At 43.9% G+C, this 21,027-nt stretch overlaps 1 protein-coding gene across 1 annotated transcript in view; it reads left to right on the top strand.

Moving 5' to 3' along the window:
• nfatc3a (nuclear factor of activated T cells 3a) overlaps window positions 1–21,027 on the top strand; it is a 52,510-nt gene extending 31,483 nt beyond the window's left edge. The window contains exons 4-10 of the mRNA XM_076109882.1: window positions 127–326; window positions 789–961; window positions 1,313–1,453; window positions 4,965–5,020; window positions 5,195–5,321; window positions 7,250–8,344; window positions 17,978–21,027. Coding sequence (XP_075965997.1) covers window positions 127–326; window positions 789–961; window positions 1,313–1,453; window positions 4,965–5,020; window positions 5,195–5,321; window positions 7,250–8,344; window positions 17,978–18,054 — 1,869 coding nt within the window. The 3' untranslated portion in view covers window positions 18,055–21,027. The remainder of the gene's footprint in view (window positions 1–126; window positions 327–788; window positions 962–1,312; window positions 1,454–4,964; window positions 5,021–5,194; window positions 5,322–7,249; window positions 8,345–17,977) is intronic.

Raw genomic sequence — 21,027 nt, 5'->3', positions numbered from 1 at the left:
TTCTGAAGGCAGTGGAAACGAAGAGAGTAGTCCTTTGTTCACACCTCTCATCTGGACCCCGAGAACTCACATCTGTTTTTTGTTTTTGTTTTTTTCCATCTCTCTCTCTCCTCTGTCGTGTCTCAGCTCATTGGCTACAGTGAGAAGCCCATCAACCTGCAGATGTTCATCGGAACAGCAGACGACCGTTACTTGAGGCCGCACGCCTTCTACCAGGTGCACCGGATCACCGGGAAAACCGTAGCCACAGCCAGCCAAGAAATTGTAGTCTCCAGCACCAAAGTTCTCGAAATTCCTCTCCTGCCTGAAAACAACATGTCAGCCGGGTAAGTTATGAGCTTACCACCATGAAGGAAGCCCTGGCTAATGAAAAATAAGCACGTTTATGATCATAAAGGGTTGTTACATCCTCCAAAGGAGATGTAATAGATTTAAACAAACAGGAAAAGCTTACTAATGGAGCAGAGAAGCAACCTTTATTCAAATATTTAAGATTACAAATCATCTGGATGATTATATTTCAGTAAGATCTGGTTACATTTATCTCTTTATTCATAGGAAGGGATCCGGTAGGGATTTTCTCATTTATAGCTGTAATAAATCATATTCACAGGCATCTTTATTTTGTGAATTCAACACTTAATTTGCCCCTCATTGCCAATCCCCTGCTGGGCTTGTGGTTGGTTTCTATCACTCCAAGGTCCTTCACGACCTTGTCCATGTCTTAGCGATTGCCCTCCCAGTGGTGCCGTATGGGGGCCAACTATTTTTTCCCTCTTACCTTGCAGTATCGACTGTGCTGGCATCCTCAAGCTGCGGAATTCGGACATCGAGCTGCGGAAGGGGGAGACGGATATCGGGAGGAAGAACACACGAGTCCGCGTGGTGTTCAGAGTGCACATCCCTCAGCCCAACGGGAAGGTGCTGTCGCTGCAGGCAGCCTCTATTCCTGTGGAGTGCTGTGAGTGTCAAGTCTCGCACGCACGCAATCACAACAAAACACATTCATTCAGAAAACCACTCACTCAAAACACACACACACATAAGCAAACCTTACCACACACGTCTTTACTAGCAAGCTTTCAGTCTGGCGATTTGATACGTTGTTTTAATCTACCATTTGCGCTCATTGAAAGTCACTTCAGATATTTTGTTGACAACTTTGTATCATAAAGTGCTCCTGTTAACGTGCCTGCTTATATTATAGTACATCCGTAGTCCAGCCTAAAAGATACACTGCCGTGTGAATGAACACAGCTCGGCAAATGATCATCCTCCTTTTCTCCCGAACCCCCCGCTGCGTCTCTCCCAGCCCAGCGCTCGGCTCAAGAGCTGCCCCAAGTTGACAAAACCAGCCTGACCAGCTGTCTGGTCAGCGGGGGAGAAGACATGGTCATCAGCGGCTCCAACTTCTTCCCAGAGTCCAAGGTCATCTTCCTGGAGAAAGGCCCTGGTAAGTGTTGTGTCTGCACAGTAGCTTACCCTCCGACCACCTCTGCAGAAACAGCTTGGGCCAATTAAGCGTGTAAAATGTGTAAAAAAAATCAGGTTTCGTGTTTGTTTTTTCACATGACACGTGACGTTAATGTGGTTCATTGGGATAGTCGTGTTCTTTTGTGGCAAATATAAAAATAAAAACTTTGGGTTGATGCGGATTTACACGCACTTGAGGTTGGAATCAGATCTGGAATCAGATCTTGCAAAATGTTGCCGAGATCTGCAGAAGGTTATGAAGATTTTTATAGTCGTCATGGCGGATGCATGTCTGCAGGGATATAAAAGAGACATGAATCATTATCTTAGCCTCAACAAGTCTCCTTGTCCCACAGGGCATTTATTTAAATGCAGAACAGATTCATGTCTGCTAGTAATACTGTCTAACAAGCAGGCTTTAGGCAGCAACAGGCACGTATTGTATAGTGAGGACAAAAATAAAAGAAAGTTCACATTTTCACATCATCATCCACACTTAGTTTACTAACTCAAATAATGTCATTAAGAAAATTAAAATGTTTTTGTTTGAATTAGTTTATGGGACAAAAGAACGTAATAATTTACAGATACATATGTATGTAGAGAATCCAATACAAGAAGGCAATGCTTTTTTAATGTCATTGATATCCAAAAAAACAAAATCACAGACACAAAAATACACAAAACAGACGCATCCTCTAAACTAAATTGAGTATTTGTGACTTTAAAAGACGCTGAAGCGATTACTTAGTTAAACTCCCCGTGCTAGTCGTCGCTTGTCTTTCTCTGCCTTATCTTTTTTTTCTCTTTTGTACATCACTCCGTAATCAAAACACAGAGATTCCCAGAGATGGAAATTTTAAATGAAACATTCATAGAGCCAGTCTCTGCCTGCCTGAGGTACCTTTGTGACGTAGAGCAACAGAATCAAGTTGACACACGGCAGAACGTTGAGTGGAGTAGTTTTTGTGAGTGAGAGCCATTCTCTGGGACTCTGTCAGGAATGTCTTCAGCTCATTCATGTGAAGCGCGGCATAGAAAAGTAGCAACGGGTGAAACAAACTCACTGATGGTCTTTACAGCACAGCGGCAAGTGGAAAGCTTAGAGAGGTGCATCTTGGGTAGGGAGGAAAGCTGGGCCTCTGTGGGAGGAGACAGCAGGAATATTACAGGAGAGGGGAAGAGGATGGGCTTGTGTAAATGATCCCCCTCATCAGGACTAATCCGCCGGCTTTAGTGCAATGAAGCACTGATTGGAGTAAGTGCAGGAACGGAAGAAAAGGAAGAAAGAGAGGCAGTGACAGACATTTTTCCACCATCTCTCATAATTGAAAGACAACAGTAGACTCACAAAGGGACCGGAGAGACTGGCCGATTGTTGCTAGTACACAGAGATTATTGGATGGCTCTATAAATGACGTTACTATATACAGAAACAGAGGTCCTGGCGTTTGTTTGTGCGAGGTCCTATTTTAAAGCACATCAATGTCAAACTGTGATGCAGTAGTTTAGCTTTGCTATCTCTTGGTGTGCAGAGCATTGGTGTGATTTCTGTTTTTTGTTACCTTAATGTAACCTTTACTTGGGTCTTCAGGATCAAGTGGACAATATTCTGAAAGCTTACTAACTGAAAGGCCTTTAAACTAAATAAATACTGTTTTAACATCAGTGATAGATGTCTGTTTGTCTCACAGAACATAGTCTCTATTTACAACCAGGATTAGGGTTTCACAGTTACTAGACTGCATCAAACATTAAAATGTACAATAGGTCCATAATTGGTATAAGTATTTCAACTTTACAAGGATGATTGTTGATATAAAAGCAATAACACCGACTGCCCTGAATCGTGACTAACGCAGCACGTGTACTCTGTACTGCCGTTGGTTTTTACAAAGACGTCTCAACATAAACAGTGATCACCGTTCTGTTACCCTCTGACGGGGCGCGCAGGGCATCTCGATGATCCGAGTCATTGTCCTCTCTGAGGTATGAGGTTCCTGTCGGTGCTTGTTGTCTGACGGAGCATGTGGGGCCCTTGTGCCTGCCTGTTGAATGTCAACACGCACTGCACTGCAATAATGCGCCGCTGTCAGCTGCAAAGACGTTCAAGGTCCTTCTCCGTCATCTTCCCAGTAGAGAGTGTCTCTGTATGGTTAATGTGCCGGTGGATTACTACGACTAAGGATAATGTTCGGGTGAGATTAGCGCAGGTACATCACCTACTTAAAGCGACAGTAGAGTGTGGATTTTGGTAGAACGCTTAATAGCCTAAATGTTACAAGGCTTACAGTTGAGTGCTTGTTAGAATCTACTCATATAGGCTGGTCCCTCTCTGCAGACATGTTGAACGTGCCTGACGTGACGGTGGTATTTGGGGGAATCCTTTTGGCTTTTGAGGAAGAGGCCGTGCAGGTGAAGAGAGTATACTTGCACCGTGTGCACACCATGATACAGGCAACTGCAAATGAATTCGACTCCACTGAGAGACTATACAGCACTAAGATGCTGAGAGGATTTCTTCCAACCACACGGCAGTCCTGTCAGTGTTTTCAGCCCGACGTCTTCCCTCCAAGCAGCTGCCCCTAAGATGTCTGGCCAAATAATTTGATCCCTCATAGGAAAACTGGAAGGGATGTTTATAGCCAGAAACCTGGTAGTGTGTAGAGGCATTTTAAAATAAATACAATTATTCCATTGCTCTCTCCATAATTTTAACCAGGCAAGACAAACAGCAGGATATTTGGACATTTGATTACTATTTAATAGCTGCAAGGATTTTCTAGTCCTTTAAAAACGACATCATTTGGACGTCTGAAGCTTTGTGTGGTTCTTGAGCCCTGTCTGTTAAAGCTGAGAAAGCACTGCACACTGACGTCATCTTTAGGAAAATAGGGAAAGAGAGCTACTCCAGATGAGGAAAGTTACTTTGAAAAAATAGCACACTATAATTCAAAAGGGGTCTAAATTATGAAACCGTATTCATCAGTGATCCTGTGTGGCCTGGGTTCATAACTGCCTCTGTGTTAGTCATTCATTTCAATTTTCACTCCATTTTGTGGTTTTATTGCCTATTTTAACGGTGTTTTTTGAAGTTGCTAGTATGAGTGATGACAGCAGGTTTTGTATTTGTCCAAAAACTGGCTAGTACATTATGTGAGGATGTGGTACAATGGTCCTGTATTCTGCTTCATCACCCACTGAGCCCTCGGTTCATTCTTCCTTCTTCAGCCAGACCCGCACTCAAGATTTGTGAAGTCTTTTCTGATATCCTCGTCTGTCAAATGTGGCGCTTTTCTCATGATTTTAATGTTTAATGTTGAATGTAAAGAAACAGAGTTGAGAGTGACTGGAAAGTATTTCCTGAAGTATGACCAGTAAACATTTCAACTTGTAATATGTTGTGCAATATATGTTCCTGCTTGTTTATGGCAGTAGGATTATCATTGGCTTATGCATTTAGCTTTTTTATTCTTTACCATTCCCTCTAGATGGACGACCACAATGGGAGGTTGAGGCAAAAATAATGCACGAGAAAACTCAAGGAGTAAGTTGTCAGTTATTCTACATCATTGTGTCTGTATTACAGGTATTTGCGCCTTAATAAACATGTCTATTGTACATTTCTTTGTGCTAGTACTTGCATTTTATTCTATTGCAAATGGTGTTGTATGTTGTTGGCAATAAGTGTATGTTAATAACGTTCTATGTGTCTTTGTAGTCGTGCATCGTGGTGGAGGTCCCTCCCTACCACAGTAAGTCTGTGGGCTCAGCTGTGCAGGTGCAGTTCTATGTCTGCAATGGCAAGCGGAAAAGGAGCCAATCCCAGCGCTTCACTTACCTTTCAGGTGAGATGAGAGGGTGTCATGAGGAGGCGGGGTGTTAGACTTACAACTGCTATATTACAAAAGGGTACAAAACAGGTAAGGCAAGGGAGCACAGTGTTGCTAATCGTACGCTGTTTTTAAGGTGCTAGTATTATGATCCTAAGTCATTTTCCTGCAACTCATTTTTACAGATATCTTACACAAAGAGATCCTCTCGAGCTTTACTCTGCATTCCTCTGAGTGTACTGCTTCCTGCTGTAGTTAATCCCCCCCAAGGGACAGGAGTTTGAGTGACACCAGAGGCGGTTGTAACGCGTTCTTCATGTCGCACACTTCTCCACAGGGGTTTCACTAACCCCGTTTCTCTCTTTCTCTCTCCAGAGAGAGCATCGCTGTGGTTTAGAGGGGGCTCTTCCACTAACAATAACTCTAACACCTGCAAACTGTTTATTTTGTGAAGCCTACACCTTTTCTCTCTCACATGTACTGTGCTTGCATGGGGTTTTATGATGCAAATCTTTTGCTATCCAAGAAACGTTTGCTGTACATAGACCTCGAGTTGTGGTTTGATATGATTATTTTAGCAGTCGTGATATTTTGAAAGTTTCCTTAATGTTTTTCATTAAAGTCACATTCCTGCTATTTGATATTGTTTCTCTTGAAGCCAGTCAAACTGAAAAACGCCGTTGGCAGAATATAATGAAACGTGAGCATTTTGTGCGACATATCCAAACCCCTGAGTCTCACCACAACAGTTTGTGTGTGTGTGTTTATGTGTGTGTGTTTATGTGTGTGTGTATGCACATAAGCGACCTCGCCCCTCCACCCACCCAGCCGTTCTGTTTGCAAGCACGCCCACTCGGCACTGACAGTTCCTGTTTTCGGCGTTGACAGATTGGGGCAGCCAATCGGAGCAGAGCAGAGTAACACGGCTCTGTCAGTCAGGCTGGGTTGCTGACACCGCTAGTGTCACCACGGACACCGCCTGCTTTATTGTGGCAAACTAAAAAAAAAGGTTTCACCGTGGGCTGGGCTGCAGAGGCCCTGGCCCCATTTAAGGATGAGTTCTGAGAAAATTGGGTGACGAAACGTCTTTTTCAAACATTGAAGGCATATGTAGGTTAATGTTGGGTCAATAAAATGAAAACACCCATTCTTTAATTATGATCTATGTTTTAATATTCATTACAATACCCTTCTCTTACCCTTGATATCCCTCTGGCTCCATTTTTACCAGAATGGACTTGACTTAAACGCTGTTTGACCTCTTCGTGCCCCCTTCCCTCTCACTCCCAGAGGCATGATGGGGTGAGGAGAGGGCATGAGCAGTGAACTCGTTTGCTTTCCATCTGATCTGGGCTGCGGGGCATTCGGCTCCTCTTCCCATACAACATTTCACATGATGGCACCCGGACCGACAACATATGCTCTCCCTCTAATTCAGAGCTGGATAAAAATAAAACTCACTGTCACAAGGCACCAGATTGGGAAATAGGTTACCGATCGGCATAGCAGTGCTGTGAGCCTTCACAGTAAAAGGGAATGGCCCCATTTACCATTACAATGTCACTAGTTGTTTGTTTGTGTTCTGGAAGGAGACCCATTTCACAATACATAGGCTTCAGGCACTATTTTTACTGCTTTGAGATTCTCATGGTCTAGCTTTTCAGGTTTTACTGAAACATATTTCAACTTCAAAGCCACAGATTCATTCAGGGACTTACTGGGGGTTGAGAATGAGGAAAAACTGATGCCTTTTATTTAGCTGGTTGAAGTCACTGGACTTCTGTACCTGAAGCAAAAATAGTTTCTTTTTGTTTTTCCTCTTCAGTATTTTAGTGATAGACGTAACTGACAATGTGTTTTTTTTCTCTCCCATCCTCTTTGTCTTTCCTGTTTTGTCACATCTCCCTTCCTCCCTCTCTATGTGCAAACCTCTCTCCTTTTAGTCATGGTGAAACAGGAGCACAGAGAAGAGCTGGACCTCTCTGCAGTACCCCCTATGTCCATGCCCCTGGCACACGCTGCCAGTCTGGTGCGCACCCAGCTGCCTTCTCCTGAGCAGTGCCACCCATCGGACAGCCTTCTGTCCAGCTCCCCTCGTGGCCTGGCCGCCGGCTCCGGACCTGGCCTGCTACCCCTGCAGGCCCCCTGCTCCTCCCTGGGCTCCCCATCTTTCCAGCACCTGCCTCACCTTCAGGGTCGCAGCTTGCACCACCCTCCCGCTGACTGCCACATGACGTTCCACCCGAGCTCTGCCCCCGATCCTCTTCCTGCTCCTCCCCGGCCCTCCTACCAGTCTATGCAGCACAGCCACAGTCATAGTCATAGCCTTCCCTTCAATGGCCAGTCCAGCCTTCCTCCTCAGGGCTACGAGCGGATGCCCTATCAGCACAGCCCCAGTGCGGCATCGCACCCAATAAGCATGGGAATGGTGTACCCTTCCTCCCCTTGCTCCTCACCATCAGCTCCCTCCTCTTCAACCACCAACCCCATCGCTGGGTCTCCCCAGAGCCAGCAGCCCCTGCTCGCCCCCTCATCCCCACACCTGCACACACTCGGAGGCTATCACTGCTCCCCAAATCCCACCCGGGTGCCCTCTCCCAGTGGCCACCCTCTTGTAGGGCAGCACTCCTCCCAACTGCAGAGGGCTATGGGCTACCACCCGGTAAGTCAAAGGTCGTCCTCGTGTCCCACACCGTCCAGCGCCCCTGCTCCACGCATGATCCCCTCTCCCCACTCTGGGCCTTCCTCCCCTCAGCTCCACTCGCTGCCCTACCAGTCTCCCACCTCCTCCTCCCCCACCTCTGGCGGCAGTCCTCTGGGGCCCATGCACCAGCAGCATTCAGGACAGCCCTCTCCCCAGGCTACAAGCCCGGTCATGGCCAGCCTGTCCCCGGTGGCAGCGGGGCCCCTGGTTCACCCTCTAAGCCCTCAGGGGCCGTTCCCCTCGGATGGAGAGAGGCTGGACATCAAAGAGGAGCCCGAAGAGAGGGAGCCCACCTTCCGCTCCATCGGCCTACAGGACATCACGCTGGACGATGGTAAGATACTTATCTAGGATGTTAACCTCTGTGACTGCAAAATCATTTTGTGTCCAATTAATGTCTTTAACAAGCAGAAAAGCTCTGACAGTCATTGAGAGCAATGACATCAACCTGCCGTTTTACTCACTCATTCTCCAGTTTTCTGTCACTCCAGTCTCTCTGCTCTCATTATCACGTGTTCCGTCCTCGCCGTGTCCTTTTACACAAGATATTTACACATCACACCCATCTGTGAACAATCTCATTTTCAGTCTAAAACAGTGGACCACTGAGGGATCACATTTACCCAAACCAAATGTCACGTGCAAGATACATTTGTGTCTGATGATGTAAAACTAAACCAGTAGCTTTCAAGTGGCTGAAGCCTTAATGCCTGATTATGGTGATAGCCTTTCAACAGGTTCATTACTGAGGGGTCCTGTGACTTAGTACTGGGTAACATAGACACAATAGGACTGATAACTATAGTAGCATAAGGCATGATGGTAAAACTGCTGAGCTTATCTATCTCTGGCAGCAGTTTCTTGGCTTCTTGGAGCTGGGGAGGGGGAGAGGATTGCATCATTTTGTGCTACTTGCAAAGACTGTAGCTGAAACACAGAAACTACAGCTGTGTGCTGCTGCATCCTGTGTGCGCCTGTGTGTATGTGAGCGTGTGTGTACATGCATTAACAACTGTAATTAGCACGCTCAGGAGAACTTGTTGACCTAACAATTGGCCATGAAGCCAGCACATGCATTTAGCAGCTTTTGTCTCTCTTACATGATCTCTTACTTATTTTCTTAAAATGTGTGTGCCCGAGCTGTTCCCAATCATCTACGTCCTTATCTGCCGTTCAGAGCCTTGCTTTGGTTTTATTAACCCCGGTGTCATATTCAAATGAGGGTCCTGAAGGTTTAGGGTTAATGAATAGCCTGGCGAGGCTGTCAGCGAGGTGTGATATTGTGTGCTAGCAAGGGTCAGCCTAATTATCACAGGGCCATTGTCAATAAGTCATGTGTGAAAGGCCGACAACCGCTGAGGTTTACCAGTGCGTAATACTTAAGCATACACACGCTAACACACACATTTAAACACATGTCCTGAAAACAAACTGTTTCATCGTCTCTTTTCTGTCTTTCTTTATTACAGACAATGTGCTGCACCATAGAACGTGTTCGCGCACAGAACTGAAACTCCGATTTAGTCGTGCCTCTCCCGATCACACGCGCAGAGACAGACACACTCTGAAAGTAGCTGGCTGTGCTCTCGCAAAAAAAAAGAAAGTGTGAGAAAAGTTTGTAAATGACACGGTTCAACTGGGAATGTAAGCTCTCCCTTTGAGCCGGTGGCTAAAAATAGCTTTCTGTGCCAGACCAGCTCTGTAGGCCATGTTTTGAAGTAGCAGAGGGAAGCTTACACCCGGCTCCCAGTTTTAGGAGGTCACACTCTTTTTTTTTTAAGTAGACCATATTCACCCCAGTTTGACAGACAGAACAGATCAGGATGGGCATTAATGCATCCATAACATCCATAACACACAAATAAAATCCAGAGCTATTATGCATAATTCACTTTTCAAGGCAGTGTATATAATCACAACACTTCAGACATTTGAGAACAATGTTGCATCAACTTCACTCCCTTCAGCTCATGATTTGTACTCACTCGGTATTATTTCTACTGTCATCCACTCTTAAAATACATCTTTTATTCAAACGTCCATGTGTTTGGGTAAAACGTGTCTTTGAACCGTTTTCTGACCTGTAGAAAGCTGAGACTGAATTATTGTTTCATCGCACGGTCGTTATGCATGAAAACGAACTCCTGCAGTAGAATCACAGACGTCTGTCAGTGGCATGAGAGGGAATACGAGCAGAAAAGTGCTCTGGTTAGCAAGCAGATGGCCCTCGTGACGCACACCAGAGCATGCTTGAGATGTGTGTGTGTGTGTGTGTGTGTGTGTGTGTGTGTGTGTGTGTGTGTGTGTGTGTGTGTGTGTGTGTGTGTGTGTGTGCGTTGGACGGGGTATTGTGTTTGTGTCTGTCTGTTTGATGTTTGTGGAGGTGTGAGTATGCTGCATGTGTGCGCCGTGCAAAGCAGGAGACACAGGAGGTGAGAAGACAGACTGACAGACAGATGGACAGACGAGGTCAGAATCCAACCCCACTGCAGGGTCACTCAGCCGACACATCCAATCTGACATTAAAGGAAAGTCTGTACTTCATCATTTCATTCTTTAAAAAAAAAGTATCTACTTTATATTTTGATATTCTCCATTTAGATTAAATTATGTTACCGTAAAATGTCCCCGTTTACAAATGTAAAAATTATGTAGAATATATATTTAATGTTAAAGAGTCTCTTTGAGATCACAGGAGACAGACGGCTAGGCTTTGTTTGTATTAGGTTTTGCGGGGAACATAAGAAAAAGAAGATGTTAAAGGCAATGAACTGGAAAAAAGAAGAGAAGGAACGTTTCAACAAAGCAGCACGGGACATCACTGAATGTTGTTAAGATGTGCAGCTTTGTGTATTTCTACTGCTTTGATGTCCGAATCAAAACAGAAGAGTAAAGGTATTCCTTAAATATTATTAAAGAGCATTTTTCATGGTCAATGTTCGACACATTCAGTGAAGAGACCATGATAAAATAAAATAAGTACAGGTTCTTTTCTCTTTTTTTATTACAGGACTTAAGAATGAACAGCTAGAGATGATTGATGGACTTATAGAATATTATTACTGTTTTTATATGAATTAATATCAATCCCCTGCGAGATTTTCAACCAGGTTTTCCAAAGCCCTGAAAACGTTGTGTGTTTGGCTTCTACGTAAACACAGGAGCTGAAGAATAGGCCGTCCTGTAACGATGATTACAGCCGTCGTGGTGACAGAATATGAAGCCTCTGTGCTGCCGAACCGTGCATGTAAGCAATTAATCAGCATGTGACGATCTCCATGTTTACAGAGCATGAATGGGAAGGAATAGCCCGTGAGTGTGTGTGTGTGTGTGTGTGTGTGTGTGTGTGTGTGTGGTGAGAGCAGTTACTAGGGTGTCAGTAGTGTGTGCGGTGTGTTCACAACAAAAGCTGCTCTTTTCTCGGCCCGGCCCTGCCCAAATCCACAGCTGCCTCAAACTGCGAGCACGGCATGGAGGCTTAATATTAGTCCGAGCCCTGCCGCCAGTACTCCTCATGAGAGACACGGACTCAGTAATAATGACACAAATGAACACACACAGATACACACATCCTGTATTGAAGATGTAATCAAATATACGAGGAACGATGCAGTGAACACATCTTTTCAATACATGTTTTTACTGTTCCGTTGCACACATGTCCTCTGCTCTTTCTAAATTTAAAGATCAATTAAGCACCATTGTTCTATCAAAATGATGACTTCTACGTATCGATTAGCTGCTGCATTGCCCAGAGTTAGATGAGAAGATCAAGACTACTCTTCTCCGTATGTGAAAGTCCCGTCTGTAGCTTCTGTACTGTGACGGATTCCCCAGTGAAACCAAACATTTGAGCCGTGTGCAGTTACAAGAGGGATTTAAATCAGATACTTCCCATTGGATTGGACCGCAAAAAAAAGTGGGCGGGCTAGAATGTAGCCCGCCCGGGTACAGAGAAAAGGATTTATTTTTGGTATTTTTTTGCATATATTATTAAATAGGTGCACAATATGAACGTCGCTGTGATCTGAAAGGGTTAAAAAGTAATTTTTCAATTCATCTCGACATAAGATATCAGGCTGCAGCCACCAATCAGCTCAATGAAATTAGCATAAACACTGAAAATGGGAAAACTAGCTCGTCTGGCTCCGACTAAAGGTAACAAAATCTGCCCACCAGCACCTGTAATGCTCACTCATTAACATGGTTTGTTTAAATCATACTCATGTAAAAACAACATGTTGTAATTCTACAATGGTTATGTGTACACTACATGTCAGCTAGTGGACTTTAGAGGTGCAGGTGGATTTTGTTAGAGAGTCACGCTAGCTGTTGGTCAGTCTCACCGGCTTCTGACTGCAGCCTTATATTTATCAGAGCGATACGAGAGCGGTAATGATCTCTGACTATTGTATAACATCAAAGAAGTAGCTCTTTGTAAAGACGAAGGCTCGTCAGCGCTGCCAATCCCACTGAGAATCCTCCAGCTCATGGGCTGACTATGTTGCAAAATGGCAGAGAGCCGTAAATGAGGAAAACAAGTGAGCGCTGAAGAAGCCAACGTCTAGCAATCCCAAAAAAAAAAAGACTTGGATGTACTTCTCAGGAGTTGGCCGGCTGAAACCGGGGCAAACGCCAGTGAATATTGGATTTACTTTTGACAGGTGTTGAGAAATACGACTCCAGATGTATCCTAAATGGAATTATACATTAAATTAAACTTGGAAGTGACCTTTGGTTTTGGGCTACCGTTGTAAATGATCCTTGTTCACAATCTTTCTTTGGAAAGGCCTGAACAGTTTATTTGAACTTCTTCTTGTACTGTAAAGGTGTAACTGCCTCATTTATAATAACTTACACTAAAAGCATTGGATGGTTGGAAACTCTGAACTCATCACATCAGGAGAGATATTGACAAATATAGACAAACTACTTTTTCCATAATCATAACTTCTGATATTGTTATGTGTGTGTGTGTGTGTGTGTGTGTGTGTGTGTGTGTGTGTGTGTGTGCAGTGCCAGGAAGAAATGTAAACATGTCTGTAGTTCATTTAACTTTGATTATTTGTCTGAAACAACCAGATATAAATCATATTTGTGTTGTTTATGGACACAGACATGTGTATATGGGACCATCTCATTCAGAGGCTTCATGCTGCCATTAACCAACCATAACAGAGTCATAGCACAGAGCTCTTGATTCGATGGCATGAGAAAAACAACAGTGGAAGGAAAATACGTTTCCATCAAATGCTGCCGCCGCCGCCGCTCGTTAAAAACAATGGCAAACGTTTGCTGCTCTTTTCCCCTGGAACGAGTGGAAACGGACTCTCTGTGTCATCTTTCCGTACAATTAAGGTCTTAGAGAGTGAAATGCAGAGGCCTTGGCAGCCTGCTGCCTTTCTCTGTGGACGGAAGGAGGGGAAGCCTGGAAATCCCTCAGCGTGGGATGAGAGCAACATATCGACTTGAAGTTCATGAGTCTGATTATCAAATTATTATGAACATTGAACAGCGCCGTCTTCAATTTAGCCCAGATTTTTGTTTGTTACATCGTGTCAGAGTTGATTTTGTGCTCGTCAGCCAAAACCATCGAGCGCCAGCGTTTGACTGGAAAATGAATAGCAGTCACATCTCTCATCCCGGTGCAGTGAAGTAGATTTCACTCCCTCTACTGAACATATATGAATATATATTATACGAAGTTTACATGGATGAGTATACGAATATGTATACGAGTATATGAGTATACGAGTATATGAGTATACGAAGTTTACATGGATGAGTCGCCTCAGCTGCTCTGCAGAAGATACTATTCTTTAAACTCTACTCTTAAGCCAATGATTAGTTGATCGACGGATATTTATTTTTCATGTATCTTAGGAGTTTGGACTGACAGAACAAGCTATTATGAAGACACCTTGGGCTTTAGGGTGTTTTTCACTATTTTCTGACATTTTATTGACCAAACAATTATTTCAATAATGAAAATGATGGTTGGTTGCAGCTCTCCTGCTGTATATTGTCCTCATGGAACAGGAGTAAAGGAAAGATTAACCAAAAGGAAGAGAACAAATCTATTAACTTCCATGGGTAAGTGGATCCTGACCACCACCCAGTAAATGACTGGAAGAGCGTCATGCCCTCTGCTGATAAGACCTACAGCATGGACCACTATTAACCATCGTAATGAGCTTTGCCCATCTCCCCGGGCGGCCGTTTGGGCTCCAGTGGTTTCCTCCCTAAAAGTCTGCTGAGTGGAGCCGCTATGCTGTGTCCCTCGATCCAAAGGCGGGAGGCGAGGCGAGTCTTTTCAATCGCTTACCGTCAGATCAAAAATGGGAAATCCAGCGATGACTCACAGAAACGAGGGACTTTGAGAAACTGACTTTCTAAAGATCTATGTGCCGTCACCCACTCACACACTCACACACTCACACACTCACTCACTTACTCCAAAAGTGAATTGAAAATAACTCAGATCACAGAGCAGCAGCAGAGTTGAACGAGTAAACCAGAGAGAGCTTTACTGAGCCGACCTGGGAGATTTCAAGACAAGTTACATCAAATGACCATTTCTTTCCACTGTGTGTGTGTGTGTGTGTGTGATTTTCTCTTCACGTTTCCTCTCATACCTGGGGCTCTGTGAAGACGTGGACTGTGCATGTCATTACAGGGACCTGCGAGTGGAAACTGTGTGCTTTGATATTCCCTCTTGCAGGCAGAACGTCTTGCCTCTTTTTCTTCCCTTTGTTTTTTTTCCGTTGTGCCATGTTGTCTTCATTTACTGGACTTGTTTGCTTAATCTGCTCTGCCAGAGTAATGTTTTCAAAGCCCGGGTCAGGGAACTTTTTTCAATGTGTCACAGAGGGTTATGATAATCACCCAGTTTCCATTTCGACAGGAGACATGTTTATCGTATCTGCTTCTGTTTTGCATTATGGAAATATTTTTCATATACCTCCCTTTGACATGCACTTTAAAAATGGAGGCGTGAGATTACCCAATCACAGTGGCGAGACGTTAAAGATTAAAGAATCTCCCGACGTTAATTCGTTCATATGTAGATCTGACAATACGTTTGTTTCTCGAGCAGCGATTTCTTTTTTTAAAAGCTGCACAGACTGTGACCTTGTGACGTATTCTAGCCACATTGTGGGAGGTGTTTTTTGGGCATACATTGGGCATTAAAAGCCATCAGCGCAGAAGAGACGGATCCATCTGATGTAAGCTTGCGTGAGAGCAGCAGCACTAGTAGTAGTATTTGTAATAGCAGATGTGTATTTTGATGAGGGAGCCCCCCCTCCCAGTCATATGCAGAGGATCTCCCTTCAGAGCCACACTAACGATGGCAGGCAGCGCTGAATCACCGGCTTTCTGTTGCACTGTCATCACCAATACCAGTAAACCTGAGAAGAGACTATCAGCATGTGAAACTGCTCATCGGCCGGGCTCCACTCAAACCTTTCACTTCTGGGTTATTGATGTGTGAAGCATAGATTACTGCTCTCTGATATGGGAAAATGAAGCCTTGTTTTATGTAAAATAATTGTAAAATATCGCTTGTGTGAAATCAAGTGTACTTTGTGTTTTATATTTTTTGTCTTTCGTCCACACGCTTATTTTTCTCGTAAGGAAAACAAGAGAAAAATACGGTCCTCCTACTTTCCATTGACTGTTTTGAGACTGAGATGGAAATTCACTTCCAAATCAGGTCGTCCAGGTTTACATCGAGCGCAGCTGTAATATCCAGAGTGAAGCCTAACGAAAAGTGTTTGTGACAGAATGTGTGGGGAAACCTTTTTTAAATACGAAAAACCGAGTGAATCAAATTGAGAGTAATTAGAGCAACGATGCACTTGATAAATGATGACGTCATGGGTTTTCAGATTGTTTCATGCAAACTGATTTATCAGCCCATAGGTTGATGTTTGGCCTCTGCAGCGATCTAAACGGTACAGCGGAAAGTGATGTGCTTTCTGCAGACGCCCACTTGATGTCGGTCTGTCGCGCTTCGCACCACGCTGTTCATATTGCTGTGGTGTTAGATTCACGCCCATCAATCAACACAGCTAGCAACAGAGTTCACCACAGAACATTTCAGCTGTGAGCGAGTCCAAGACATCGCTATTAATGATATTTTATACATTTGTTCTGCGTTAAAATGAGTCAAATATAGAATATAAGAGTGAAATATAAAACCTTTCTCAGCTACATTTCACTACATCGGTCTGGAGCTCGGACAGAAGAAGCCCAGCTTTCATCTGTATGTATGTGTACAGCTGCTCTGATGCTCCTGTGACAGCACTGAGATGCTCTTTATTTCGAGCACAGTTGCACCGCTTGTCTTTTGAAAGGTCGCGACCTTTAAAGGAAATCTGTAGCCCTCCATCACAGTTTTATTTCAACGATGGAATAGTCTGACAAAAATCAATAAACTGCCCGACTTGTTGTATATTGTACCTCCAGTGTTATATACACACAAAGGTGTTTTGATAGTCACCGTGTAGTCTTATAAGTGCGTGGTGGTGCTGCGAGTGTGTGTGTGTGTGTGTGTGTGTGTGTGTGTGAACATGGTTAACATGGGAAAGGAAGAGCCTCCCACGCTAACAGGATGATGTGAGTGATGGTGGCCAGACACAAAAGCAAGCAGCAGAAAACACAAATACAACAGAATGTACACCAAGGCACGAAATTCAACCTGCTGGTCCCGTGACAGAGGCCGTAAAAAAGAAACGAGGTGTTTAATGGACATGTGTGCAGTTAATACACAAGAGAAACACACCGCAAGGGAACACCACAATATGAGGATCATTATTTATTTGTTTTATAGACAAGCATTCATGTCACTTTGTGTGTCATTAAATTTAAAATATGGTTTCTTCATGAAACGCTTGGCTTGGTTCAGTTTCTCATCATTGACTGAGTCATCCCCGGCCCCCTTGATTTTAAATCAAGTTACAGTAATGTGGTTATTATGGGCTGGGCATGGTGTGCGTTGTGTGGAAGAGAAGAGCTGTCATGTACAGACAAGTCGACATTCTAACTCTTCCAGTGCCAGACTTGGCCAGAGGTCTCTGATGCACACCCTCCCAAACCAGTTTGCCACGCCTTCTGTTTCTGACCCGTCAACGTCACCTTAAGAACACCCGAGAGAGGAATCACACGGAGGACTCAACGGGACAAAAACACTTTTATTACAGTGGAAAGAAAGAGTGTTCGCTTCACATTTTCCATGGGTTTCACCAGAACACTTCTCTGTCTGTCCTTGTGTCTTTCCTCACCACTAAGTATTTGAAGATGATTTACTTCACGGCTGCACTTTGTTTTTTTGCTGGCTCCCTGCTGTGGTCCCAGTGTGAATACTGAATGGAGGCAGCAGATGTAAAACAATCACAAAATCAGGCTTTAACTGAGTCAGTGGATTAATAAACCACCCCCGGGCTCCACAGTGCGTTGGTTTTACTCAGCCCCCTTTGCACCTAGCTCTAATGAAATACCAGACAGCACAGGACCGTGTCTATATGTGGTAACTGGTGACATTTCTTAGACTCAGACTATGGTCAGAAATGGCACATTTATTAAACGGAATAGTTTCTCTCTTTTGTTGTTGTGAGGAGTGATTATATCTCGCGTCAGAGCTGTGACTTTGGGACCTTTGGGTCTTCCAGTTTGTTTGAGTTTTCCCACTTTGAGCTCTTTGCTGGTCAAGTTTGACGTCTCAGAACTCAGCGTGGAACAACACCGCCCTCTGCTGGCAAGGAACGTGTACTTCAACTGAGCTTCCACCAGTGATGGGCAGATGAAGCCAGCGGAAAGATTCAGATTTTTTTAAATCGTCCTCATCTGTCATTTTCCCACCAATGTGTGTCTCACTTGAATGTAAGTTTTAGCTTCAAAACTGTTGAATCCAGTGCTTTGATATTTTGACTCACGTATAAAAGATGTTTTATTTTTCTCTCCACAGTGAATGAAATCATCGGCAGAGACATGTCCCAGTCCCCCAGCAGTCACGGTCCCCCATCAGCACACAACCAGTCATAGCCCAGCCCACACTTAGGCCCTGACGTAGCCTTTTGGGTCATGAACCGCCTCCTCAAGCTCTCGAACCCCAACCCCGGGTCCTGGTCCTGGTGCTGGTCTCTGGTCCTGTTTGTGATGGGACAAGAGTGCAGGAAGAGATGAGAAAGGCCGCGGTCGAAGACAGAATACGGTTGCACATTCTTGTTGAAGCCTCGTGGACCTGCTACACCACCAGCCTCACAGGAAGACACTTTGATTTCTCTTATTTAGAGATATAGATACAAACCCACACAGATTAAAGAGAACATGGCCATGTCAAGTTACAGCGAGGTTGAGATGGTTGGAGAATAAGATGTGACCCGCCCCTGACCTGACCCGACCAATCAGCTCTCCAGGACTATGGAGCAGTCGCTCTTTCAATAACTCTCTCTGCAGTGGAGGCGATGCAGCCGTGTCTGTTGTCGTCCCTCTCTCACCAGTGCACCGTGCACCGTGCTCTCACAGCAAGCCTGGAGCTGGGGATCCAAAACATCTGGACACTAAAACTCTACAAAACATCAGCAAAAGTGTGGTGCGGCAAAACCAATTGAAACATGAGAAATTTATTATTATTTGTAAAATTGTGTTCCCACATTCAGATCAAACAACATTGAAGGATCAGAATCTCAATTATGATCAATTAAACATTTGAATTTGAATATCTGGCTGAACTTTCCAATCAAATCCCAGTTTGTTTTCGCTCTTGGCTCTTTGATGACGACATTGTCCGCTCCTCGATCTTTTCCCTTTTTAGATGATAACATCATTCAGGTCTTGGAGTGCAGGGACCCGGAAGGGGAGGTCGTGCTCCTCCGACGCTGGTCTGGGATCTGCAACTTGCAACATTCCACAACTTTTAGTAACCTTGCAGCTGTGTAGATATCTGTACATGAATCGACTCCTCTCTCTCTCTCTCTCTCTCTCTCTCTCTCTCTCTCTCTCTCTTCCTTCCTCTGTCTATTCTGTTTCATCCGTTGCTTCTTCCCTCTCCTGTATCTCTTTATCTTCAAGTTGAACAAATGCCTTATTAACACTTAGCAGCTTTGAATGGTAGCTTAAGCTTTTTTGTTGTTGATTTGCACAGCTGGCTTTGAGTGTGATGATGATATTGTTTCAGAAAGATGATTTTATGAATCCCGATGAGTGATGAGCGGGTTTCAGGACTGAGTTAGCCCTCTAATTTCTCTTCAAAGATATTTGAAGATGCTCCTCACGTTACAAGGAAGTGTTTTTATTCATCCACAGACGTCCCTGCCTCTGAAATGGATTTTCATGCAATAACTCCCCAAATCTCCCAGAGGCCCTAGTGTGCCTTCGACTTCCTAACAGCCACCATACCTGTGATGGTATGACAGAAAATGATCTGACTAAAGTTTTCAAAGTATTTTGTACCTGAAGATGTTTATATACTGCATATATGTATCGTTGCCCCCTCTTTAATGAACAAGGTCAAATCCTAAAGTCTAGCGAAGAACATCTGGATGCACTTTCCCTGTTTGCAACAATCAACTGTTTGCTGTCCACAATCAAAATCCTTAATAGTGTCCAGAACGGTGTCTATTCACAATGATGCATTCAGATATGCAGTGCCTGTACGGCAGCAATAACAAGGAAAGAGCGTCTCCGGGCAGGTTTCAGGCGTGTGTGTGAACAGACAGACTTCCATTCGGCTTTTCCATTTTGTTTGCCTTAAGCTTGACAATGATGCTCCTGCATGTGAGAGCTGAGGAGTGTTGCTCGTGACGGTTTTGAAGTCAGTTTCCAGGTGACAATGATTCTGCTATGCATTATAATTCTGCCTAATGCCTTTAAAAATGAGGAAGAAAAAAAAAATACAAAAAAACCCCAAACCCTTGATGCCTCTAGAAGTAGACTGTAGACTTGTTGTAGATGCTTTGGTCCGTTCTGTTAGCATCCTGGAGCTGTCCGTCAGCCAATCGGCCTTGTCGAGGACGCAGTGTGAGCATCTTAATAGGTTCAGGTGTGTGTGTGTGTGTGCGTGCGTGTGGATGTATGGTTGGTGTTTGTACCAAATATGCTGTACAGAAGACAGGAATTTCAAGAGTCCTATTTTCAACAACAGAAACACACACACACACACGTATCGAGGCTATGCAAACGATAACAGCAGCAGATGTGAGATGACGAAATGAAAAAAGCAGATTATAAACTATTAGTAATGTTGCTTATGAACTTCACAGACAACATGCAGATGAGAGTATCATGTCACCATGTAAACTGTTAGGATGCCTTAACTCTTGTTTGAAAACCAGTTTGTCAGTGTGTCTGTATGCTGTTCTGGGTTGATTTTTTTTTTCCATGACTAAAGACATAAGTCGGTAACTATTATTATTATTATTTTCCCGTTTGTATTTTTTTTTGGGGGGTGGGGGGGGGGGGGGGGGGGGGCACAGAGTGGATATTGAGGGTTGTGTGGGAGGAGGGGGATGGCTTTTTTTTTTTTGCATATAAAGCTGGTGCTGCAGCTTGAAAGACTTGAGTCAACGAAAAACTAAAACAAAACCAGCAGCGGCAGTAAACTCTGGCTGCCGTCCTCGTCTGTCACAACCAAAGAGCGAACAATACGTTCCCATTTTACATTATGGTAAAGCAAACAGAGACTGTACAACTCTATTTTTGATACTTTGAAATGGATGTCATTCCTAAAAGGTTGGGGACATGTATGAGTGTTGATAATATATATATGTATATATATGTATATATATATATACATATATATATACATATACATATATATATGTTTTGTAAAATAAAAGGGAAATACAGGTTTAGCTGATGTTTACCGAGCCTTGTATTGTCATTTCTTGTATATTTTGTATGTTAAAATTTTTGTAATTTTTAAGACTGCAGTGCTTTTTGAAATTATTCAAAGGGAATACCTTGCATCATACTGTAGGCTCTAAAGTAGTGTATATCAATAAAACAGAAAACTCA

This window comes from Anarhichas minor, unplaced genomic scaffold (assembly GCF_050575085.1).
Source record: "Anarhichas minor isolate MPS153535 unplaced genomic scaffold, ASM5057508v1 ptg000042l, whole genome shotgun sequence".
In the NCBI taxonomy this organism is placed as follows: domain Eukaryota; kingdom Metazoa; phylum Chordata; class Actinopteri; order Perciformes; family Anarhichadidae; genus Anarhichas; species Anarhichas minor.
The sequence above is the reverse complement of the archived record's forward strand: the minus strand, read 5'-3'. Positions and strand labels throughout refer to the sequence as shown.